Source organism: Bufo bufo, chromosome 1 (assembly GCF_905171765.1).
Source record: "Bufo bufo chromosome 1, aBufBuf1.1, whole genome shotgun sequence".
Lineage (NCBI taxonomy): Eukaryota > Metazoa > Chordata > Amphibia > Anura > Bufonidae > Bufo > Bufo bufo.
In genome coordinates this window covers 794,816,033-794,842,150 of record NC_053389.1, presented here as the reverse complement: position 1 = coordinate 794,842,150, position 26,118 = coordinate 794,816,033, and the positions used below count along the sequence as shown (strand labels likewise).

At 47.1% G+C, this 26,118-nt stretch overlaps 1 protein-coding gene across 4 annotated transcripts; it reads right to left on the bottom strand.

Moving 5' to 3' along the window:
• Positions 1 to 2,418: 2,418 nt before the first annotated feature.
• RFX1 (regulatory factor X1) lies at positions 2,419 to 25,218 on the bottom strand. Of its 4 annotated transcripts, XM_040415093.1 has the most exons (20): positions 24,264 to 25,218; positions 16,866 to 17,058; positions 16,667 to 16,773; positions 13,437 to 13,523; positions 13,290 to 13,355; positions 12,706 to 12,801; positions 11,119 to 11,213; positions 10,574 to 10,886; positions 10,295 to 10,476; positions 9,646 to 9,765; positions 8,977 to 9,092; positions 8,619 to 8,737; positions 8,433 to 8,533; positions 7,338 to 7,489; positions 6,123 to 6,220; positions 5,893 to 6,042; positions 5,565 to 5,773; positions 5,320 to 5,473; positions 3,603 to 3,648; positions 2,419 to 3,495 (listed from the first exon to the last, which is right to left on the bottom strand). In XM_040415093.1, exons 2-20 carry the CDS (start codon positions 17,035 to 17,037, stop codon positions 3,332 to 3,334), a joined length of 2,547 nt encoding a protein of 848 aa, XP_040271027.1. In that variant the 5' UTR covers positions 17,038 to 17,058; positions 24,264 to 25,218; the 3' UTR covers positions 2,419 to 3,331. The 4 variants fall into 4 exon arrangements, with proteins under 4 accessions (XP_040271027.1, XP_040271029.1, XP_040271030.1 ...); XM_040415095.1 differs by lacking the exon at positions 13,290 to 13,355; XM_040415096.1 differs by lacking the exon at positions 13,437 to 13,523.
• Between the last annotated feature and the right edge of the window lie 900 nt (positions 25,219 to 26,118).

Sequence of the window (26,118 nt, the reverse complement as noted above, 5' to 3'; positions counted from 1 at the left end):
AAAGCAGAGTTGTGTTACGGATTCCGTTACCACGGAGCATAACGCAATTCTATGACGGAATGTCTTTAGAGGCATTCCGTTATTCAATCCGTCATAATAGAAGTCTATGGGCTGCAAAACGGATCCGTCCCGTTTCCGTTATGCAGGAGATTCCTCTTCCGTCATAGAATTGAGTTATGGTCCGTGGTAACAGAATCCATAACGCAATGCTGCTTTTACCACCAAACGAAGCGTGAACGAATTTCATAACATGAAATTCGCTCATCTCTAATTGTAATTCAAGTCCTTAAAGGGGTTGTCTCATCATGGACAATGGGGGCATATCGCTAGGATATGCCCCCATTGCCTTATAGGTGCGGGACCCACTGCTGGGACCCGCACCTATATTGAGAACGGAGCCCCTCCATTTATTTTCTATGGGGCCGGCGAAAATAGCCGAGTGCTGGCTCGGCTATTTCCATCGGCCTCATAGAAATGAATGGGAGCGGGGGCAGCGCATGCGCGGTATGCTCCCATTTACTTCTATGGGGAGCCGGCTTGGCCACCACCTTGCGGGGCTCCGTTCTCGATATAGGTGCATGTCCCAGCGGTGGGACCCGCACCTATAAGACAATGGGGGCATATGCTAGCGATATGCCCCCATTGTCCATGATGCGACAACCCCTTTAACCAGTAATTGGTTCCAAAGTCCAAAAATGTCATCCCAAGATAAGAGAAAGTGAAGTTTTACTAAAAATAAGCAGATAACCAAGACGGATAGAGCAAGTCCTTACATATAACAGACAGGAATACATAGATATACCAGAAAAATAAAATGGAGTCGCCGCTCAACTGCTGTCCAAAGGAGCAGCTCATCCTGGCAAAGACAGGGGGCAGTACAGGCGCAGAGGAGCTGCTAGACAATCAGTAAATGGGTTTTACCGGAAAGATGGCCATGATGATTGGTTGGGTCTGACTCTGAGACATTGTATGTTGAGTCTAGCTTCAACTTACGATGGGTCAGAAAAGACCCCGATGAAAATATTGTATCCTGACTCTGAGGCACCACTATATAACTTGTCATTTATACATTTAAATTCCTCCTCATCCTGGGCTGTGAAGTCCAGGAGGCGGTCCTAGAAGTGATTGACAGCTCTGTCTGTGTACACAGTCATAGAGGGCAGGCTGTCAATCACTGATAGGACCGCCCCTGGACTCCAAAGCCCAGAATGAGCAGGAATTTAAATGAATGAAATACAAGTTAGGGTGGGTGCACATCAGCGTTATAGATTCCATTATGGCTTTCCGTTATAACGGAAAATAACGGAATCCACAAGACGGAAGGCATTCCGCTTTGATCCTTCATAATACAAGTCTATGGGCATCATAACAGATCCATTATGTAGGAGTCCAGTCCTGCATAACCGAAACCAGGACGGATCCGTTATGCTGCGCATAGACTTGTATTATGACGGAATGCAAAACGGAAGCCTTTAAAAGGCATTCCGTTTTGCTTTCCATCATAATGAAAGTCTATGGGAATCATAACGGATCCGTCTGGTTCCCGTTATGCAGAATGGACAAAAAAGTCCTGTCGACAGTACTTTGTTTTCCGTCTTGCATAACGGGAACAAGACGGATCCCTTAGGATTCCCATAGACTTTCATTATGACGGAAAGCAAAACGGAATGCCTTTTAAAAGCTTCCGTTTTGCATTCCGTCATAATACAAGTCTATGCGCAGCATAACGGATCCGTCCTGGTTTCGGTTATGCAGGACTGGACTCCTACATAATGGATCTGTTATGATGCCCATAGACTTGTATTATGAAGGATCAAAGCGGAATGCCTTCCGTCTTGTGGATTCCGTTATTTTCCGTTATAACCATGTTATAACGGAAAGCCATAATGGAATACATAACGCTGATGTGAACCCGCCCTTATACTGAATCTTTACCCATAAAAGAAAATTATATATATGTCCAGAAAAAAGCGCTTGAGGAAGGCTCGTGACTAGAGCCGAAACGTTGCACCACTTGGGTGAATAAAGGGTTCACTTGCTTTTACCTACTGGACCTATTCATTGGGGTTACTAGTCTATTCCCCTTGAGACGTGCACCCGCATCTCTTCCCTGTAGCTAGTGCCGCCATTTTTCTTTATATATATATATATATATATATATATATATATATATATATATATATATATTAGTCTACATGCTGCCTGCAGATTACTCAGCAATTTCCCTTTAAAATATAGTGACATGGAAAAATAAAATAAAAATCTTTTCTATATATGTTTAACATAAAAATGTGATTTAAGCAGTACAACATTTTCTGATGACATTCCCTTTAAATAACTTCTCATATGTAACTTACAGAACACAGCAAAAATTTATTGTGTATTTAAGAAATACTACAAAAAGTTAGAAAACGGTTTTGTTTTTCTTGCAGTTCCCCTCCTCGCCCATCTGCCCCTTCCATTAATATTGACACAAAACTAAGATTTAGAGATATATATATATATCGCTTTAGACAAAATACAATGCCTCCTCCCCTCCCAGATACAGACGGTCGGATTACACAGGTTTGACGAACAGAAGACATGTAAGGCCATGGTGTGGGCTGCGGCGCGCAGACGTCCCACTGCGACAATATCACAATATTCAATATCATTAACGTTAGGCATGTTATCCACAGGAACACAAGCTGGGAGGAGGGGGGTGGGGTGACTTAAGGCAGTAGAACACATTAACGATTTAGAGGTAGGCACCCTGCAGCTGTCCAGCTGTTGTGGAGTTACAATGCCCAGTGAGCAGGCACGCTTGGCACTTGTAGTGCCCCTCAACACCTGAAAAGCTCCAAAGCCTGATTTATAGATCACTACTGAATTTGGCCAGCAACGTACATATATTTTGGCAGCATATAGGATAGACTGCTGATTATATAGCTCATGTATATAATGTCATGGCACTGAGAATTAGCCGACTGGCCCTGTAGGGTCTCTCGCTTTCAAATGATATAAGTTTAGTAGGCCTCTGTATAGATAGAATATGTATATACATATAGACACACACGCGATATTCACAATCAGTACAGCATTGTATATAGGATGACGTATATGTAGACACGTACATACACAACCCGCTACCCTGTGCTTCTGTGGCTGTGTATGGATCTATGTACAATATACATACAGTGTAACACAGCCACAGACTCACACAAGAGCCTCTTTCCGTGTTTTTATGGATCTGGTATCTAGTGCATTTTTGGGGCACCCACATGGGTGTCCCCAAATTCTGTCCCATCCACGCTGCCATGCCAGGGTTTTGGAGCATCTTTGGCCAGTCCAATTAGGTGTTGGGGACGACTTGAACAAAGATCCCCTCGTCGTCGGTCCGAGCTAACTTGCTGGGCGGTTCGAGAGAATCAGATCCTAGGGCGTTGGAGGCGTCAGTGAGGGGCAGCTCATGGGTTATATCCTCGTCACTCTCTTCCTCCTCCTCCTCTTCTTCATCTAGGGGGGGTCATATAAAGACATTAGTACAATGTTTAGTCTGAGACTGGAAAAAGAATAGGCAACTCCTCGTTAAACTGAATAGGGCTGAGTGGCACAATACCTACCCTTGTCTTGATCCATAGAGTGTGATGAGCTCCCAGCATTGGCAAACTGTAAGACAAGAGATCATCATGAAGGAGCTGAGGGTTTGGTGCACTGGAGGTGTAAGGCTATGTACACTTTTGGAGGCTAGCTTTGCGAATAGCGCTTTTTACTTTCACTTTGGTCATCTAATAAAGCTTATCTGGAGTTCAGAAACACTTTTAAGCCACATTTAGATCAGTGAGATTAGGATTGAGCTATAATGAGTGTTTATAATGTCAGAGAGCAAAGATAAGGAGCCGTCAGATTAGCTGACAGAGCAGAGAGAAAATTCAGATCCTGATACTGGAGCATCTCAGCTCTGTACAGAGATAAGGGTTCCATATCTTTTTTATATTAATGACCAATAAAAAAAAAGATTTTTAGCTCAAAATGAGTACAATGAAATAATAAAAAAAAATGCCCCCAACGATGTACATAGCCTTTAACCGCTTCATTACCGGAGTGTTTATTCCCCTTCCTTACCAGGCCAATTTTTCTGTTGTAGCTATGCAAATAACTGATTAATTTGTGAGCAAACCTTACATGTATTTGATATTATTTCTCACAGGACGCCTCAGACCTTTCTTTTGTGCCATTAGATAATGGATATAATTAGGGATGAGCGAATTTCATACTTCAAAATTAGTTTTCCGTTCGTGTTGTGGTATAATGTGAATTGCGTTATGGATTCGGTTACCACGGACCATAACGCAATTCCATGACGGATTGCCTTTAGAGGCATGCTGTTATCCATTCCATCATAATAGAGTCCTCTCCTGCATAACGGAAACCGGACGGATCCGTTTTTCAGCCCATAGACTTCTATTATGATGGAATGAATAACGGAATGCCTCCTTAAAAAAATTTAAGGAAAAACTCTCAAAATGCTGAAAAAAACAAACAAAAAAACAATATGTATCCTATCAAAAGGTTTTCAGACAAAACATTTTTAAAACTATTCCCGTACGCTTGTACCTTGAAAATGGACGCCATTTATGTTATTTATCTACTGCTGGGCTCGCCACAAGACTTCAAAAGCATGGGGAGCATTTTGGCAGCCATTTTTCTATTGTTGGGTCTATGTAGTGCCAGAAAAATATTGTACAGCATCAAAACCTTACAAGCCCCTTCTAAGTTATTATTATTTTTTTTACGTTGTTTCCCTAAGGTATTCGTCTTGGGGAAATTTGGACATTTTAAGGGTTTTCATTTTTTTTTTTTTATTAGTTTTTTTATAAATGAAAAATATTAGTGTTATTTAATTTATTTTTATTTCATTTTTTACTTTTTTAAGTGAATTAACCTATTCCTGCTGCAGTTAAGGCAGGAAAAGGTTAATTCCCCATTTAAATTTTATAGCCAGCAGGTGTCGCTCTTACATAAGATAAAGTGCTTTTAGACTTTACAATGTAATACACGCTTGTAGCACTGAGCTATATCACTGCCTGACCGCTTCCGCTGGTCACGGCACTTCTCCCTGTGACCGCAGCTGTCTAATGATTTTATACGTCAGGTTACAGATAAGAGCCTAATGCCAAGACGTTTAAAGCTGTGCGGCGGTAGGCAAGTGGTTAAGACTGAAGATCTGAGGATACATCAGATATGAAGGTTCACAGGTGCATTAACATCTCCGTAACCTAATGCATCCGATATCAATACATACAAGGCTTTACATACAGAACACAGCCTATAACTCACCTCTCCCATGACAGCTATAGGAGTCTCTCCACGGGCCTGAGCCACACGATGCTCTATTAAGTAGTACATGTACTCATCGTAAAGGAGTCTTATCAGATGGAAGGAACCAAAGCTGGCAGCACTGCGCAGGGTGAGGTCCCTAATCACCATGGAGCTGAGGAGAGAAAAGCTTGCGCCATTCATAATTCATAGCACACCTTAATCCTGTTCCCTGAGCCGCACATCATCCTGTACACATAGCCTACCTGTAGAAGGACCACTTTAGTAGGAACAATTTTGCTGCTTTCGGAAATCCAGGATTGCCCTGGTAAGGCTTCAGCGCCTGGGAGACAACCCCGTCCAGCCACACTGCCCACTGCTCCAGGGAGCTCTGCTGCTGAAGGGTCAACTTGAAGTCCTGCTCCAGACGCTGGACCACCCGGTCAGCACAGCGGCACACCCACGAGGCCTGCTCCTGTGAGAAGATGGACAGTAGCAAACAACTATATCTTACGTCTCTTTTTTTAGTCACTATGAGTCCATTTTTTCCCGGTTACAGAACGGAAAAAAAAAATAAATGGGCAACGCTCTTACCTGTACATTGGTGAAATCTACCCGGTTGAGGTCACTGAGCATCTGGTTGATCTGGGCGGTATTCTGCAGCACGGCCCGAGCTGCCTGAGCCAGGTGATTTAGTGATGTATAGCGGCGTAAAGTCTGGGCAAAGGCACTTGCTGCACCAACCTAGCGGGACAAGAGGAAGGAGGTGAATCTATTGGATGATTTATAAGAATAAACTGGATTTACTTAGTCAGTCTTCTCACCTTCACTCTCACCATCTCCTCTGGGATATTCATCATTGCACTTGTTAACCAACTCTCCAGACTCTTGGCAAAGTTACGAATGGCTTGTGTCAAAGCACCTGAGGAATACACAGATACACGTGAGTATAGGAAACGTATTCTATCAGGGGGAAGTGGCATCTTCCTGTCTATAGTCCTCCCTTCTCTGTCTAAAGGAACATCCAAATTTCCACCCCAGATTTTGCTGCATTTCCGTAGCAAAATCTGGAAGAGTTACGCTGCTCTGTGGCGATAATCTGCAGCATAAATTAACAAGCTGTGGATTTATAGTAGCTGTCCAGGATTTTGATATTGATGACCTATGGACCTTAGGATAGGTCATCAATATCTATTCTATAGGGGTCCGACTCCTAACACCCCTACAGATCAGCTGTTTGAAGAGGCTGTGGGGCTTCATTTAGCCCTGTGTGTCTCCTCACATCTTACCGAGCACAGCGCCGTACATTGTATAGTGGCTGTGCTCGGTATTACAGCTCAGTGCCGCTCACTTGAATGGAACCAAACTGCATATAGGCCATGTGACCAATGAATGTGACATCACTGACCTAGCAAGACGCAGCAGCCCTCGCCAGAGACCCACGGCCTCTTCAAACCTCTAATCAGCGGGAGGAGTGCCGGGAGTCGGACCCATACCGATCAGATATTAATGACCTATCCTGAGGACAGGCCATTACTATCAAAATCTTAGATGACCCCTTTAAGATCCACACCACAGGTCAATTTACGCTGCAGATTTTTTTTTTGGAGGCAGCAGCAGATGGACGAGATTTTCCTAACCATCATCCACTTTGCTGGTACTGTCATATGCTGTGACTCCATGGTTGTACTCCAAGATAAGCAGTGCTCGTCTTTCCTTGCTCCACAGAATTAAAACTATTCTCTGGTCTGTGAATAGTTAAATTCAGCCCTGACATTTTCAATGCAAATGAGTCACGCTAATAGCTGCGGGTGCCATTATATTGGCAGCCATGGAGTCAGAGGAGGCCGTAACTTAAGACCACATCTCTTTTGTGGTCTGCAGCAGAGTACAGTGAAGGGTGGGATTCAGCTCCTGTGGCGGTCGCTGCATGTTGGAAAACGAGGGGGGGTATGTTTTACTAAAAGGCGTATAGTCCCGTTAGTGAGAGAAAAGTCCTGGTGTGTGGACTGTAGCTGACGAGGGTTTTCGCCACTCACTGGGTATAGGGCGAAGCACATCTGGGATAAGCGTCTCCACAAGCCCCTGGTACAGCTGATGATCACAGTCCCGGCACCATTTCAGTAGGGGCTCATACTTAGATAGGAGAACTAGGCTGTCCTTAGGCAAACGCTTCTCTGCTTCATCATCTCTGGGGGGGGAGACAGAGGAGAGAATGAGTGAGAAGTAAAGGGGAGGAGAGGGCAAGAAATAAGGAAACAGTGGGGGAAGTATGAGTGAGAGGAGGACACAGGGATGAGAGATTGAGGAGAAGCGACCATTGAAGAGACCGAAAAAACACGAGGAGACAGCGATGAGATCAAGATGAGGAAGAAGTGACATGGGTGAGAGAAGTATCTAAAGGCATAGCAGGAGATGGGAATAAGAGGAGGACAACATGAAGAGGTGGGAAGATATAAGATAAGATGGAGACACAGAAGACCGTGGTGAGATCGTGAATGGAGGAGAAGATGGAGAGAAGGATTGATGTGCAAAGATGAAACAAGAGGGGAAGGATCTAAAAGACATGAAGAGGAGATAATAGAGGAGATGATAAATAAGATGAGGCTGTTGTGAAGAGGCAGCTAAGGCTACTTTCACACTGGCGTTTTGGCTTTCCGTTTTTGAGATCCGTTCAGGGCTCTCATATTTGGTCCAAAACGGATCAGTTTTGCCCTAATGCATTCTGAATAGAAAAGGATCCGCTCAGAACGCATCAGTTCAGTCTCCATTCTGCTCTGGAGGCGGACACCAAAATGCCGCTTGCAGCATTTTGGTGTCTGCCTGACGATGAAGAGGCAAACGGATCCGTCCTGGCACACAATGTAAGTCAATGGGGAAGGATCCGTTTTCACTGACACAATCTGGCACAGTAGAAAACGGATCCGTCCTCCATTGACTTTCAATGGTGTTCAAGACGGATCCGTCTTGGCTGTGTTAAAGATAATACAAACGGATCCGTTCTGAACGGATGCAGACGGTTGTATCATCTGAACGGATCCGCACCAAACGCGAGTGTGAAAGAGGCCTCAGGAGTCAGTGATGAGATGTGTAAGGAGAGGCAGGAAAACGCAAGAGCCTCCTCAGCTACTCACACTGTGTTGTCGCTGTGCTGAGCCTGGTTGAACCTCCAGAAGGTTTTCCAGAGCGTCTCCACCAAGGTAAACTGAAGATTCACCACCACGTCCACTATAGCCTGTGATACATAACAATGGTCACATGTTGAAGGAGGGAGCTGGTTAGAAGATGTAGGTTTTGGGAGAAGGATCAGAGGTGGGTACCTCACAATGCTCACGGTAGAGAAGCTGAAAGGCCTTGATATTGGCCAAAGTTATGCCATCTGGAAGTGACTTTCCCTGCAGGTCTATGTCACCAAACTCTGGAAGTGTCCGAGAGGCATCTGTATGAGAAACATGGGTATATGGATCACGGATGGAGCCCATAAATATCCAAGTGCCCCTGTGTGACATCATTTACCAATGTTGATGGACCATGTTTAAAAGACCATTTGCTTCATTTGTCTTGAGATGCATTGGAGCAATAAAGAAACTTTTGCGGAAGTATTCATACTCTGAACGGATGTACGCACACACAAGATCTGCTCATACACAAACATGGTAATTAGTGACTGGGACCTACCCAGGAACTGCTGGTACTGCTGAACCTGGGAGCTGATGTCAGAGAGGCCGGAGGCCGCCTGCTGGGTTCCCCCCACTCCGTTACTCATTCCCTCCATCTTCTGGATGGGCTTCATCCTGAAAGAGACATGTTCATTTACAGAGAACTGTGAGAACGAGGACACATATAATGTCTCATATGGCATGATGATGGGGGTTATCCCACCTACAATAGATCTGGCCTTTTATACTCAAGGTCACTTTGACAGACAGGGATTGCCCAGATATGTGACAACTGATCAGGCAGGGGCAGATTGGTCACAGACCCTACAGGGAAATTTCCCGGTGGGCCACTCAAGCCCTCTAGGTAAATAATGATCTAATGCTCAACGGCCACAGGTGCCCTCCTGAAGTCCTCATGAAGGTGATCTAGTTGATGTCGGCCATCATACAGCTGCACCCCCCCACCCTGCCCCAGTGAGGGGATAACCTTGTCATTACAAGGTTCCTCTACATTTCTGAGCCACAGACAGACATAAGATAGGGCTCTTCTAATCCAGACACTCTCCATGACCACAACTTTGGCTTCTGCACCATTGTGAACGCTCTGATGACATCTCATCACAGTAATGGAGGATGCAGTCAGGTCATCAGATAGTGGGTCATGTGTAGAAGATCAGGGTCTAGGTACCTTTGTTTCTGGGAGAAGGGCTGCTGTCGCATGGCGAGGTGCTGCTGATCCTCCATGAGGCGCAGGAGGGGGGAGCTGGCTTTAATTCGGAGACCATAATAGTGATACTTGGAGTTCCCTCTAATAAAAAACAAATTGGAGAAAAGTTATTAAATTATAAGACAATGAAGTGAGATCAGGCTGAACCTCCATGTATGCCTTCCCCGCTTCCCTATACACACACACACACACACACACACATGTGGATCACATACAGGACCCTTCTTCTTTAGGAATGAGGAGATAATTAGACATGCACCTACATACTATAAATGTCCTGCAGTGTGACCGGTATAGATAGGGCAGTTGTTTCCATCATTCTGTAAGGCTTCATGCACACAACCGAAACTGGTCCGCAAACCACGGATCCACAAAATACAGATACCATCATCCGTGAGCATGCTGTGATTTTCTTACTCCCTTCACTAGAACTGAATGGAGCACATGGAGGCGGACAGCTGATGAATGACATGTCCGTATTTTTTTCGGACCTATAGAAATGAATTAGTCTGCAAAAAATGCAGATCTAACGTGGACCCAAAATGCAGTTGTTTGCACGTAGCCTAACGCTAAAATATTCTGGATAATCCGATAGATGAGAAATCTCTACCTGGTCCCCAACCGACGGGTGCGGAGCCCCATAAAGACTGAGCGGATGAGCTTCCCAAATGATGCGGCATTCACCGGCTCCAGCTTCTGATCCTGACAGTGCAGCAGGTAGTGGCAGTACAGGGTGCTACGTGGGAGACTCACCCCTTCTGCTGTCTCGTAGTTGTCCAGAAGCCATTGCACCTGGTAGTAAGAAGCGAGCAGTCAGTAATTTACAGGAGCCCTGAGCCCAAGGCAGAGTAAGTAATTATACAAATCAGCATTCTGACCCGTCTCTTACCGTAGCAGGGGAGGCACGTGTGGTGTGAGAATAGGACTGAGGGGCATTTCCCATGATAAATCCACCCTGTATAACATAGGTCCCGGATCCTGACCCTCCGCTGGCTCCAGCTCCTCCAGAAGACCCAGGCGGAGTGGTGCTGGAAAGGATCTGTCCTCCAGATACATACATGGGGATTGAAGGACTGCTGGCCATAGCAGGGGATGATGTTGGGGAGCTGACCTGGCCCGTGGCACTCTGAGAATCATAGTAAGTGGATCCTGTGGCTTGGCTGTATAGAGGAGTCTCTGAATAGGGGAAGGATCCCGAGCGTCTAAAAAAACATGGAGGGATACATGAATAAGACAGTCCAATATCTAGCACAGGCATCCTCAAACTGCGACCCTCCAGCTGTTGCAAAACTATAACTCCCAGCATGCCCGAACAGTCTACAGGTATCAGCCTACAGCAGGGCATTGTGGGAGTTGTAGTTTTACAACAGCTGGAGGGCCGCAGTTTGAGGATGCCTGATCTAGCAGATCAGCTACACGCTATGTAAGACTTACATGGTGCTGGCCGTATAGGTGGCATCTTCTCCTTCCACATACTGAACTTGCCCGGGATATACATGTTGTACAGAAACCGGTGGTAACTGCTGCACCTGAGATTGGGGACAATATATTAGACACAGGACATACAGATATACAGTCTGTGGCTGAATATCTCCTCTTCATTTTCTGACCCTCATCACAGCCTCATCACCCCTGGCACCTACTTTCAGGGCAGTGGGGGATGCACCAAACATCAAATTTTGCGGCATTCTCTGAACTTTGACTCTCTGCTCTGGGTGGTCTGCGAGTGGGGTGGGGTAAAGTAGATGATGAGGAATGAAATGGAACAGATCCCCCCACTCGAAATTGGGCCCTGGCACCACAGGAGGCATGACGTGGAGGCGCTGTGATGGGCTGATCTGGTGCTGGCACGGCGCACTCTCTAACTCCTCATGATCTGTCTGAAGCTCGGCTGAACTACACAGAAACTGCCTGACTGAGCTCTGGAGAATAAAGAGAGGGTTACAGGTGACGGAGACGCATCGCGAGAGGCACATAAACCAACATCACTCATATAGTCACTACTACCAGCACTGTACATATCCGGGACCGTCAGCCGGCACATGTCTGATCACACAGAGGAGACCCTTAGCCGGCACATGTCTGATCACACATCACACAGAGGAGATCCTCAGCCGGCACATGTCTGATCACACATCACACAGAGGAGACCCTCAGCCGACACATGTCTGATCACATATTACACAGAAGAGACCCTCAGCCGGCACATGTCTGATCACATATCACACAGAGGAGACCCTCAGTCAGAACATGTCTGATCACACATCACACAGAGGAGACCCTCAGCCGACACATGTCTGATCACATATGACACAGAGGAGACCCTCAGCCGGCACATGTCTGATCACACATCACACAGAGGAGATCCTCAGCCGGCACATGTCTGATCACACATCACACAGAGGAGACCCTCAGCCGACACATGTCTGATCACACATCACACAGAGGAGACCCTCAGCCGGCACATGTCTGATCACACATCACACAGAGGAGACCCTCAGCCGGCACATGTCTGATCACACATCACACAGAGGAGACCCTCAGCCGGCACATGTCTGATCACACATCACACAGAGGAGACCCTCAGCCGGCACATGTCTGATCACACATCACACAGAGGAGACCCTCAGTCGGCACATGTCTGATCACACATCACACAGAGGAGACCCTCAGCCGGCACATGTCTGATCACACATCACACAGAGGAGACCCTCAGCCGGCACATGTCTGATCACACATCACACAGAGGAGACCCTCAGCCGGCACATGTCTGATCACACATCACACAGAGGAGACCCTCAGCCGGCACATGTCTGATCACACATCACACAGAGGAGACCCTCAGCCGGCACATGTCTGATCACACATCACACAGAGGAGACCCTCAGCCGGCACATGTCTGATCACATATTACACAGAAGAGACCCTCAGCCGGCACATGTCTGATCACATATTACACAGAGGAGACCCTCAGCCAGTAGTCACAGTCCCAAGAAAAGCACAAGCCACCCCCACACATACCTCTGAAGTCCCCTGGACGTGCTGCAGACCCTGGACATTCAGCTGATGGACAGGAGAAGACTTCTGAGGTTGAGGAGTTGCCTGCACAACTGAGCGCTGGAAAGGACAAGGACAGAAAGTCATCAGACCTTCTACCAACCAAGAAAGTGGAGGTAACCTCTTAAAATATGGGCACCACAGAAAAACAGACGCCAGGATTTTAAGAGATAACATTGAAGTCTACCTAAACTTTTGGCATTTCACAGCCACATATCAAAGGTCTTGATTGGTGGGGGTCCGAGTGCCAAGACCCCAGTGATCACAAGAAGCAGTAGAAAGAGCGCTGCCGCTCTTTTCTTTGGAGACAGGCTCAATAGAAAGTGTATGCGTCTGGATTCCGTCTCCCTCAGCGAGGAGGGACAGCGCCGTACGAGACCGGCGTTCACCGCGTGGAATAATTTACCACTGATGACGGCTGATTCTAGGACCCCGAGTGCCAATATGACTATCATTATGTATTGAGGTCTCGATCTCCTTTTTTTTGGGGGGTGGGGGAGGGATTTGTTTGAGACTAAGATGCAGGATGATATAATATAGGGACCCACCTCTTGGGGGGTGCCGTGCACCTGCAGGGGCTGACTCTGGGAGGTCTTCAGGACGGCACTCTCACTCTGTAATGGAAAGCAGGATAAGTCATGGCGCACAAAGTCACACCAGACTACCATGCACTATAGATGGAGGCGAGCACTTACCTCTGGTGGCGAGTGTGCCGCCTGCTGCACTGTGTGTACTGCCAGGGAGACCTGAGCCGCCTTTGGAGCACTCTGCACCACCAGGCGCTATAGAAGAAGGGAGAGAGAAGGCGGAGGGCTCTGATATTCACATTTCTCCACTGTGCGGGCAGGTGTGAAGGACAGAACAGCACAATGATATGTCCGGATGGATGTGAGGGGGCTAATGAGGGGGCACATAAATCAGGGTCTATGATGTTATTGGGGGATGAGGCCACCAAAGGACGACGTACTGTCTGTCTATGGGGATGGTATGATGGACAGTGTCACTGATGGCAGGTGGAGGCACAGTGACATACTTGTTGGGGTACAGATGCTCCAGCCAGCTGCAGGGGGGACACTGCAGTCACTTTGGGCTGGACCCTGGCTTGTACCAGCAGTCTCTGTGAGTGGAGATGTAGAGATAGTATTAGTGGGTGTAAGAGCGGTGGAAAGGGATCCAAAGTGCAGAAAAGAGAGAAGACCAAACAGTGTAGTAGGGCATATAGTGGAGAGTAGGATCTTATAGTCCAGAGGAGGGGCGCGCGGCACAGAGGTGAGTGATAAGGAACAGAGGAGGGGCGCGCGGCACAGAGGTGAGTGATAAGGAACAGAGGAGGGGCGCGCGGCACAGAGGTGAGTGATGAGGCACAGAGGAGGGGCGCGCGGCACAGAGGTGAGTGATGAGGCACAGAGGAGGGGCGGGCGGCACAGAGGTGAGGATTGTGGCACAGAGGAGGGGCGCGCGGCACAGAGGTGAGTGATGTGGCACAGAGGAGGGGCGCGCGGCACAGAGGTGAGTGATGAGGCACTGAGGAGGGGAACGCGGCACAGAGGTGAGTGATGAGGAACAGAGGAGGGGCGCGCGGCACAGAGGTGAGTGATGAGGAACAGAGGAGGGGAGCGCGGCACAGAGGTGAGTGATGAGGCACAGAGGAGGGGCGCGCGGCACAGAGGTGAGTGATGAGGCACAGAGGAGGGGCGCGGGGCACAGAGGTGAGTGATAAGGAACAGAGGAGGGGCGCGCGGCACAGAGGTGAGTGATAAGGAACAGAGGAGGGGAGCGCGGCACAGAGGTGAGTGATGAGGCACAGAGGAGGGGCGCGGGGCACAGAGGTGAGTGATAAGGCACAGAGGAGGGGAGCACGGCACAGAGGTGAGTGATAAGGAACAGAGGAGGGGCGCGCGGCACAGAGGTGAGTGATAAGGCACAGAGGAGGGGCGCGCGGCACAGAGGTGAGGGATAAGGCACAAAGGAGGGCCATGCGGCACAGAGGTGAGTGATAAGGCACTGAGGAGGGGCACACGGCACAGAGGTAAATGATAAGGCACAGAGGAGGGGCGCGGGGCACAGAGGTGAGTGATGATGCACAGAGGAGGGGAACGCGGCTCAGAGGTGAGTGATAAGGCACAGAGGAGGGGCACATGGCACAGAGGTGAGTGATAAGGCACAGAGGAGGGGCACACGGCACAGAGGTAAATGATAAGGCACAGAGGAGGGCCACATGGCACAGAGGTAAATGATAAGGCACAGAGGAGGGTTACACGGCACAGAGGTAAATGATAAGGCACAGAGGAGGGGCGCGGGGCACAGAGGTGAGTGATGAGGCACAGAGGAGGGGCGCGCGGCACAGAGGTGAGTGATGATGCACAGAGGAGGGGCGCGCGGCCTAGATATGAGTGATAAGGCACAGAGGAGGGGAACGCGGCTCAGAGGTGAGGATTGTGGCACAGAGAAGGGGCACGCGGCACAGAGGTGAGTAACAAACACAGATGAGGGGTGTGTGGCACAGAGGAGCGGCACATGGCACAGAGGAGTGTGACAAGGCACAGAAGAGGGACCAATAACAGGGAGATGGATCAAATAAAGGATAGTATGGCGGAAGTCTGCAGCTATTACATGGGGTGCAGAGGAAGGAGCGGTGGAGGCAGAAGGAGCGGATAATACAAGACACAGAGGAGGAAGAAGCTGTAGAGAAGGAGGGTGTACGGCAGGAAGGATAAGAACATGTCACTGGATATGTTCAGAGCAGAGAGATCTGCTCCGAGGAGGCATATCACAGGGCTACCTCCCTGCACTGTCAGGAACTGTCAGGTGGAGAGCTCTATGGGGGTCAGTAATTAAACAGAAATAAGCCTAAATTAGGCGTATTTCAGGCGCAGATTGCGTCGCAATCTGCCACCTCTTTCTGCTCACACCAGGTCTACAATTTTGGGTGGCGGGTAAGGGGACGGCAGGTCCGTCTCAGTCACCATTTTCTATGCCTGTTTTAGGTGTAGAAAATGGTCTAAATGCGAGCCAGCTCGGAAGCGGTCTTATATTTAAAAGCGGAAGTGGATCCGCCGAAGTTATGGAGAGGCCGGCACCTCTTCACAACTCTGGCGGGTTATTAAGAAGTGTGCCCCCATATGTGTAATTGTCACAGCTTTCTAACATACGTTGCATTTCAGTTCATCTTCACCATTTTAAGGATCTCTGCTAGCAGTTGATGAATGGGAACATATTCGCAGCTATCCAGATCTTGCCCGCTCACACCAGTATGGGTACGGTGTTGGCAATCCTCTATGAGCGCCACACAGCAGCGGGCTGGCACTTGCACTGTAACAAATTGCATCTGCGCAGGAAGGACTAACGTTCTGAATCTAAACAGATGTTTCCATTTGCTGACAGCAAACAGAGATATTAATACAAAGTCGAGATGAAGACGCTTCCATAGATTAAAGGGGGTTTCCAGGTGTTTAATATTTATGACCTATTTTAAGGATATAATAATAATAATAATCTTTATTTATATAGCGCCAACATATTCCACAGCGTTTAGTGGGGGTCTGAGTCCTAGCACCCCCGCTAGTGACATCACGGTCATCGGTCACATGGCCTAGGCGCAGCTCAGTCCCATTCAAGTGAATGGGGATGAGCTGCAATATCGATCACAGCCACTATCCAATTGGTGGCGCTGTGCTTGGTAGGCTCCGAGGAGTTCACAGTGCTCACCAGGCCACCCAGGGTTGTCAAATAGCTGATTGGCGGCAGTGCCAGGTGTCAGACCCCTACCAATCAGGTATTGATGGCCTATTCTGAGGACAGGTCATCCATATCCAGAAAACCCCTTGAAGCTCTATTTACATGAAGCCGGAGCCCCCTCACAACCAGGTCGGTGGGTTTTCAACGCTACATTCTCTTAAAAATCCCAAATGCCCCCGACCAGTACCTGCTGAGCCGCTTGCACTTGTTGCACAACCTGCGTGGGCACCCCGGTCTGAGTGGTGGACGACCCTCCGGGACTCAGCTCGCCATCGCTGCCTCTCATGGTGCCTTCTGTAGGAGGGAAGAGACAAAGCAGAATGACTCCAGAGTTCTGGGAGCGGCCATGTCTGCACTGGAGACGCCCTTATTGCACAGCCACTCACCAGATACAGTCACTACTATGTACTGCTGCGGGGCCGGCGTCTGAGGACCGGCCGACTGAGAAGTGGGTGCCGGCGGAGTCACCTGCAGCTCCGCCACGTACTGCTGGGAGGCGCTCTGCCCTGACGGAGGTGGAGTCGCCTGGAGTTCTGTCACGTAGGCCTGGGTAGCCATTGTGACTGAGAGTCCCGTTCCCTGTGGGAGACACAATCACATCCGTTACTCCAGTATAAAGTGTCACTCCGCAGCTCACAGCCCCCTCCCCCCAAATGGTGGTATACAGAGAGGACTGACGACCCCGCACAGCCCCCGCCACCTCCTCTAGGTAACGCCATTTTAGCTCTGCTCCATTAAATCCGCTAGGAACTCCATCTGGGCTGCATTGTCTGGGGTAGTCTGAAATCTAGCAAAGGTTAAGGCCGCTGCTTCGTCTTTCCCCATGCTTTATACTGCAGCTCTACCTGTTCTGAATGGCTGCTGTATATCATCACAAGCTCGGCAGGAAGCTGTCCTGGATTTTCATTACAGCAAGGACGGAAGGATTGTGAGCCCCAAGCACCTACACACGTGGACAAAATGGTTTGCACCCTTCTGTTAACCCTTTCAAACCCGGGCCTGTTTTCATCTTCCTGCCCAGGCCATTTTTTGCAAATCTGACCAGTGTCACTTTAAGTGGTGATAACTTTAAAACGCTTTTACTCATCCAGGCCATTCTGAGATTGTTTTCTCGTCACATATTGTACTTCATGACACTGGTAAAATTGAGTAAAAAATTTTCATTTTTATTTATAAAAAAATACCAAATTTACCCCAAAATTTAAAAAATTAGCACATTTCCAAATTTCTATTTCTCTACTTTTATAACAGATAGCGATAACATTCCCCATATGTCTACTTCATGTTTGGATCATTTTGTGAATGCCATTTTATTTTTTGGGGACGTTACAAGGCTTAGAAGTTTAGAAGCAAATCTTGAAAATTTTCAGAAAATTTCCAAAACCCACTTTTTAAGGACCAGTTCAGGTCTGAAGTCACTTTGTGGGACTTGCATAATAGAAACCACTGAAAAATGACCACATTCTAGAAACTACACCCCTCAAGCTATTCAAAACTGATTTTACAAACTTTGTTAAGTTCCACAAGAATTAATGGAAAATGGAGATGAAATTTCAGAATTTCACTTTTTTGGCAGATTTTCCATTTTAATATTTTTTTTTCCAGTAACAAAGCAAGGGTTAACAGCCAAACAAAACTCAATATTTATGGCCCTGATCTGTAGTTTACAGAACACCCCATATGTGGTCGTAAACAGCTGTACGGGCACACGGCAGGGCGCAGAAGGAAAGGAGCGCCATATGGTTTTTGGAAGGCAGATTTCACTTGAATAATTTTAAGCCACAATGTCTCATTTGAAGCCCCCCTGATGCACCCCTAGAGTAGAAACTCCAAAAAAGTGACCCCATTTTGGAAACTACGGGATAAGGTGGCAGTTTTGTTGGTACTATTTTAGGGTACATATGATTTTTGGTTGCTCTATATTACACTTTTTGTGAGGCAAGGTAACAAGAAATAGCTGTTTTGGCACCGTTTTTATTTTTTGTTATTTACAACATTCATCTGACAGGTTAGATCGTGTGGTATTTTTATAGAGCAGGTTGTCACGGACGCGACAATACCAAATATGATTTGGTATTGGTAGCTGCAAATACAGTGGAGGAGTTTAAGCATGCATGGGATAGGCATAAGGCCATCCTTCATATAAGATAGGGCCGGGGGCTATCCATAGTATTCAGTATATTGGGCAGACTAGATGGGCCAAATGGTTCTTTTTTGCCGACACATTCTATGTTTCTATGGTTGTTTGTTTCAGTTTTACATAATAAAGCATTTTTGAAAAAAATAATAATAATTATGTCTCCATATTCGGAAACCCATAGTTTTTTTTATTTTTTTGGGCAACTGTCATATGTAGGGGCTCTTTTTATTCAGTATGAGATGATGGTTTGATTGCTACTATTATAGAGTGCATATGACTTTTTGATCGCTTGGTGTTACACTTTTTGTAATGTAAGGTGACAAAAAATGGCTTTTTTGACACACTTTTTACTTTATATTTTTACGGTGTTCACCTGAGGGATTAGGTCATATGATATTTTTATACAGCAGGTTCTTACGGATGCGGAGATACCTAATATCTATGCTTTTCTTTATTTATTTAAGTTTTACACAATAACAGCATTTTTGAATTAAAAAAAAAATCATGTTTTAGTGTCTCCATAATCTGAGAGCTATATTTTTTTTTTATTTTTTTTATGTGATTGTCTTAGGTAGGGTGTCATTTTTTCCAAGATGAGATGTCGGTTTGATTGGTACAATTTTGGGGTGCATGTTACTTTTTAATCGCTTGCTATTACACTTTTTGTGATGTAAGGTGACAAAAAACAATGGCTTTTTTTACAACGTTTTTTAAAAATCTTTTTTACTGTGTTCACCCAAGGGGTTAGGTCATGTGATATTTTATAGAGCAGGTTGTTACGGACGCGGCGATACCTAATATGTATACTCTTTTATTTTTACATTTAACACAATAAAAGCATTTTTGAAACAAAAAAAAATCATGTTTTAGTGTCTCCATAGTCTGAGAGCCATATATTTTTTTATTTTTTTTTGAGCGATTGTCCTGGGTAGGGGCTCATTTTTTGCGGGATGAGGTGACGGTTAGATTGGTACTATTTTGGGGGGCATACGCCTTTTGTGCTCACCTCAGGGGTTAGGTCATGTGATATTTTTATAGAGCCGGTCGATACGGACGCGGCGATATTTAATATGTATACTGTTTTTTTTTTCCCTATTTTTTTTATTTTACTTTATTTTCGGAAATTTTTTTTTTTTTTTTTACTTGAAACTATTCATTTTTTTGTAAAACATTATTTTTTTAAACTTTTTTTTCACTATATTTTTTGTCCCACTCTGGGACTTCAACTTTTGGGGGTCTGATCCCCTTTACAATGCATTACAATACTTCTGTATTGTCATACATTGGCTGTAAGTGTATTACACAGTGTAATACAGGGGGCTGGATCTCACAGGCTCTCCCCCGGAAGGCCTTCCCTGCCATGGGGTCCCCGTCACAGCAGCGCGGGGACCCGATGGAAGCTCTCTCCCTCCCTCCACACATCGCACGTGCCGCGGTCAGTGCAGACCACGGCACATCAAAGGTTAATGCACCGGCATCTGTGTTTTCACCGATGCCGTCGCATACAGCAGGGGTCTGGCTATCAGTGACTGACAGACCGCTGATTGGGCGGGCGCAGCTCCTGCAACCGCCCGATCAGCCCATCGTAATAGTACGGTGCTGGGCGGCAAGTCACGTCCCGCTGCGCCGTACTATTACGCCGCTGGTCGGGAAGGGGTTAAAGAACAAAACATCCACAATGGTCCCTGAAATAACTTCAAACTAATAAAAGTGATAACAAATAAAAATTTACTGAAAATCAGCCAATGAAACATGAGACATTGCTTTTGAATTGTGGCTCAACAGAATAATTTTAAAAAGGCTATAAGACCGTCTCCAAACAGCTTGATGTTCCTGTTACTACAGCTGCATATATTATTTAGAAATTTAAGGTCTATGGGACTGTAGCCAACCTCCCTGGACGTGGCTGCAAGAGGAAAATTGATGACAAATTGAAGAGATGGATAATATGAATGGTAACCAAGGAGCCCAGAACAATTTCCAGAGAGATTAGAGGTGAGCTCCAAGGTCAAGGTACATCAGTGTCAGATCGCAAAATCTGTTGCATTTTTAGCCAAAGTGGACTTAAAGGGAACCTGTCACCGGGATTTTGTGTATAGAGCTGAGGACACGGGTTGCTAGATGGCCGCTAGCACATCCGCAATACCCAGTCCCCATAGCTCTGTGTGCTTTTATTGTGTAAAAAAACCGATTTGATACATATGCAAATTAACATAAAAGAGTCATATCTTACTTGTTTGACCAGAGAAGAGTCATGTTTTCAAGCTCTGACTCATCTCAGGGTAATTTGCAGATGTATTAAATCGTATTTTTTTACGCAATAAAAGCACACAGAGCTATGGGGACTGGGATAGCGGATGTGCTAGCGGCCATCTAGCAACCCATGTCCTCAGCTCTATACACAAAATCCAGGTGACAGGTTCCCTTTAATGGAAGACGACGAGGTGGAAACCACTATTGAAAGCAAATCATAAAAAAGCGAGGCAGGAATTTGCCGAAAGCTCTTGGGAGAATGTCCTTTGAAGGGATTAGACAAAACTGGAGTTTTTTTGGCGTCACATCCTCATTCTCAAGGCATTCTGGAGGGAAAGTGTGGTCTCAGTCACAGGTCATGTGTCCTCCAACAGGATAATGACCCAAAACACAGCTAAAAACATCCAAGAACGGCTAAGAGCAAAGCGTTGGACTATTCTGAAGTGGCCTCTATGAGCCCTGATCTGTGGAAGGAGCTGAAACCTACCGTCTGGAGAAGGTACCGTCACCTGGAGCGGTAGTCACGGGGTGTGGGCCGAAATACCTGTGAACAGGTGCAGAGGCCTCATGCACACGACCGCTGTGCGTTTTGTGGTCCGCAAAACACGAATGGCGTCTGCGTGCGTTCCGCAATTTGCTGAACAGCCATTAATATAACTGCCTATTCTTGTCTGCAAAACGGACAAGAATAGGACAGGTTATATTTTTTTTGCAGACCATGGAACGGAGCAAATGGGGGACGGATCCGTTTTCTATTGTGTCCGAAAAAACGGATCCGTCCCCATTGACTTACATGGTGAGTCATGACGGATCCGTTTGGCTCCGCACCACATCGCGGACAGAAAAGCGCTGCTTACAGTCGGCGTCCAAACGGAACGGAATGCATTCGGATGACTCCATTTCGTCCAGTTCAGTTTTGTCCCTATTGACATTGACTGGGAACAAAATGGAGATCCTATGGTGGAAAGGGAAAGCGCAGATGCGAAAGTCGCCTTCAGTGATTGCCTTAAACGTTGGTGCAACAACATATTTCTATAAAGGCACCAGCATTTCCGTCCAGACCACGGTCATTAGTCTGGGGTTTTTTTAATTATTCTGTTGAACCAAAATTCTAAATTAATGTCTGTTTTTTATTGGCTGATTTTCAGTAAATGATTGTTTATTATTACTTTTGTCAGTTTCAAGTTATTTCAGTGACCATTCTGGGTTTTTCTAACTTATAACGGAAGGGTGCCAACAATTGTGTCCACGTGTCTGTGGGAAGACATGACTGTCCAGTAGCTGCCACATACAGGGTGAGCGGAGGGGCTAATGAGACAAGATTACTAAAACATCTGCTTTCCAAACACTGCCTGCCCTATACGTTACAGGAGGCTCTGCAGTGATCCAACTCCGATTCATCCAGTGCATGTAATGGGAACACTGTCAGGGGCCGGCAAGTGGAGTGGACCCAGGTGGCTCAGTGGTTAGCACTGGTGCAGGGGTCCTAGGTTTGAATCTGACCAAGGAGTTTGTATGTTCTCCCTGTGTTTCTGTGGGTTTCCTCCCACACTCCAGAGACATACTGATAAGGACCTTAGATTGTGAGCCCCATGGGGGACAGCGTGACGCTAATGTCTGTAAAGCGCTGCGGAATATGTCAGCGCTATATAAGTGCATAAAATAAATACATTTTCTCTTTTTTTGTCTAGTCTGGGGCCTTATTAAGTTTACAGACCTGGAGTCTGAATTAATTTTAGAAGCGTGATCTAGGAATTCAATTAATTTTAGGAGCGTTGTCTGGAGTCTGAATTAATTTTAGGAGCGTGGTCTGGAGTCTGAATTAATTTTAGGAGCGTAGTCTGGAGTCTGAATTAATTTTAGGAGCGTGGTCTGGAGTCTGAATTAATTTTAGGAGCGCGGTCTGGAGTCTGAATTAATTTTAGGAGCGCGGCCTGGAGTCTGAATTAATTTTAGGAGCGTGGCCTGGAGTCTGAATTCATTATAGAAGCGCGGTCTATGAAATAAACTCTGAATTAATTTAAGTGGTCTGCAACCTGAACTAATCTTAGGAGCGTGGACTGGGGTCTGAATTAATCTTAGGAGCGTGGTCTGCATTAACCTTAGGAGCGTGGTCTGGGGTCAAAATTTATCTTAGGAGCGTGCTCTGGAGTCTGCATTCATTATAGGAGCGTGGTCTATGAAATAAATTAATTTTAGGGGTCTGAATTAATTTAAGTGGTCTGCAACCTGAACTAATCTTAGGAGCGTGGTCTGGGGTCTGAATTAATCTTAGGAGCGTGGTCTGAATTAATCTTAGGAGCGTGGTCTGGGGTCTGAATTAATCTTAGGATCGTGGTCTGAATTAATCTTAGGAGCGTGGTCTGGGGTCTGAATTAATCTTAGGAGCGTGGTCTGGGGTCTGAATTAATCTTAGGAGCGTGGTCTGGGGTCTGAATTAATCTTAGGAGCGTGGTCTGGGGTCTGAATTAATCTTAGGAGCGTGGTCTGGGGTCTCACTAACAACTAATCATAATAGATCTATGGAACCATGAACAGGACGACATCTTTGCTGCCGGCGCTCCGCTTGGACCTTCCCCTCACCACAGGCCCTGGGACACTGACTTTTACTAAAGCTCGCTGCGTCCTGCTGCTGTAGATTACTGAGGACCCCACTCCTGGAACCTCCAATCCCCCAGTAAAGTGAGTGTGATCTTTCCTGCGGGGTGATGGGGCGTGTGCCGTGACACCGAGGGGCGCTAGCTGCCTGACCCCATACTGATGGCAGATCTGTCTGGTGGGTAACCGGCACCGTCGGTACGACAACTGATCCCAGCCAAAAGGGCAATTCAGTGTTTTTATACAAAGATGGCGGCTGCAGTCTTTATGCTTTCTCCAACTTATGATTACATTAGCACTAAGAGAACAGGGTCAGGTGTGGCCAGTGCCCTCCTCTCAGCTATAAGGTCACTTGTGAGGAGTCTACCATATGGCAGCTGCAGCCTCTCCTGTCTGACCCCCGGACTCTCTGCTCTCCCTCATGAGGGGCGCCCTGAGCCCTAGAACTACACAGCTCTTCTACCCAGCGCAAATACCACGCTTACTTACAAGATTTCTAGTCATATCATTGGTTTCTTCCACCCCCCTTCATTATGTGGTTACTTGGTATGACCGAAAGAACACCCTCTTCAGGGTGGGAGCCAATCAAAACGCGTAAAAATGCCTCCATGGCAACTGCTACGCCTCCTCCCTTCTCAGGTTTCCATGGTGACGCGCGGCCTGCTCCTCTCTCCCGCTCGCACCAGGCGCCGCCATTTTACAAAGGGGAGGGGTGGCCAAACCGTTTGACGTCGTCATAACGACCGAGTGTTGCTCGGTTTTCGGTGTTAACGTCACCTTCGGTAGCACCTACCTAGCGACTGTATCTCTGTCGCTGCGCTGTCTCAGATAACTTATCGGGCGTTTCCCGCTTCTCTCCAGTCCTGGATCCCGGGGAGTACCCGGTGGGAAAATAAGAGCGACCCCACCCTGCTGGTAACGGATACACCGAAAATGCGGTGAGGTAACCGGACCCTGGATGCCGGGAGCGGTTGTTGTTGTTGATTCCCGTTGCCGGGGTTCTTGTCGCCACGACTACCGTGGCTATGGCCGCTCCGTCCCTCACCCGGGCAACTGTTGCTACCGTCCCTCCCTCTTTTTTTCTTGTCGTCAACGAAGGCGAAGCAGAACGCGATTTGATTGGTGGAATGATATGTCAGTCAAAGTGTGACGTGCGGCCCGGTTAGGGGTAAAAAACAAGTGTCAGGAAAAGGGGGCGGTAGTCTTTAGAGCTTGACGAGCTCTGATTCGTGGAATCCCTGTCAGTCATTAGAACTCTGCCTGTGATTGGTTAGCGGGCCGAACCTCCCGCGGTACCATGGAAACTGCTTCCTCTTTTCCAGAAGTTGATAGGCCGCTGCTGGATTCCTGTCATGTGGCGACTGGCTGAGGACACCTGTCAGTTATCGGTGGGCAGTGCGCATGCGCGAAGAACAGAGGCGTCTGGGAGTTCTAGTTCCTAATGTCCACGTAGTGTAGCGTTGAATTTTAGTTGTGAAATCTAATGGTATGGACTTCCATGCGCTGATATACGGACCTGACACAGTCTGATATACTGGAGTGGGGTCTGAATGTTGCTTTAGATAACCCCCTTACACCACTTAAAGGGGTGTTCCTGCAGTAGGCTTATTATGGCATGGCTGACTTCCGACCTTCCATAGACTTTCACAGACATGGATGTGCGCTACTGCCATCCATGAGGGTCCGGATCCGGCAAACCGTATGCAAACGGAAATATACCGGATCCGTCTCATCCGGAATAACAGATCCGGTATTTAAAGCTCAAAAGCAAAAATAGTTTCTCCTATGTCCCGGTGCATGCGCAGACCGGAAAACTGGATGCGGAAATTTCCAGAATCCGGCATTAATACATCTCTATAGAAATGAATGCCGGATCTGGCAAGTGCGGCAGTGTTCCGGGATTTTGGCTGGAAAAAATACCGCAGCAAGCTGCAGTATTTTGTCTGGTCAAATACCGTTCACGGAACGGAAGACGTCCCGATGCATACTGAGCGGATTGCTTTCCATTCAGAATGCGTTTTTGATGGGTATTGAGACCCACACTGATGCGTTTTTTTCCGGTATTGAGACCCTTTACCGGATTTTAATACCGGAAAAGAATAACGCTAGTGTGAAAGTCGCCTTATTCCTAGCAGGAATCTCCATAGCACTGCTAGCCACTCCACCCAGGCTGCGGCCTTCTCCTTCCAGCAGTGACTTCCTCCGCCTGTAGGGTGCGCACACACCCTAATCAGTCCTAACCTATGACAAACCTCCCAAAGGTATTTAGGTAGGGAAGGTGCCTGAGCCTGAGGTTCTAGTTCTGTCTTGTTTCTCTCCTGTGTACTGACTTCTGCTCGTCTCTGGATTTGACCCCTCGCTGATCTCCGTACTGACCCGCAGCTGCCTGCCCTGACTTACTGACAGACTTGGATTGAGAAACTCTGCCTACCTTAACCTCAGCTTTCCTCTGACTACAGTTTAGCCTGATCCCTCTGTGTTTCGCACCAGTGTCAGCAGTCTACTGAACGGACACTACTCCAAGAGGTAGCGACCTGGTGGTTTCCCTGCAGCAGAGTCCAGATCTCTGTATAGGGGTTAAAGCAGCGGTCCCCAACCGCCGGGCCGCGGCCCAGGAAGATTGTTTGCCGGGCCGCAGAGGAGCAGAA

What these genes read in the sequence shown, in the direction of transcription:
- RFX1 (XM_040415093.1), bottom strand. Translation starts at nt 17,037, where the DNA reads ATGGCTACCCAGGCCTACGTGACAGAACTCCAGGCGACTCCACCTCCG. An exon ending in TGCACGGCACCCCCCAAGAG is followed by an intron (nt 12,802 to 13,289) that starts GTGGGTCCCTAT and finishes TGTCCTTTCCAG; the next exon opens with CGCTCAGTTGTGCAGGCAAC. An exon ending in CTCTATGGATCAAGACAAGG is followed by an intron (nt 3,496 to 3,602) that starts GTAGGTATTGTG and finishes GACCCCCCCTAG; the next exon opens with ATGAAGAAGAGGAGGAGGAG.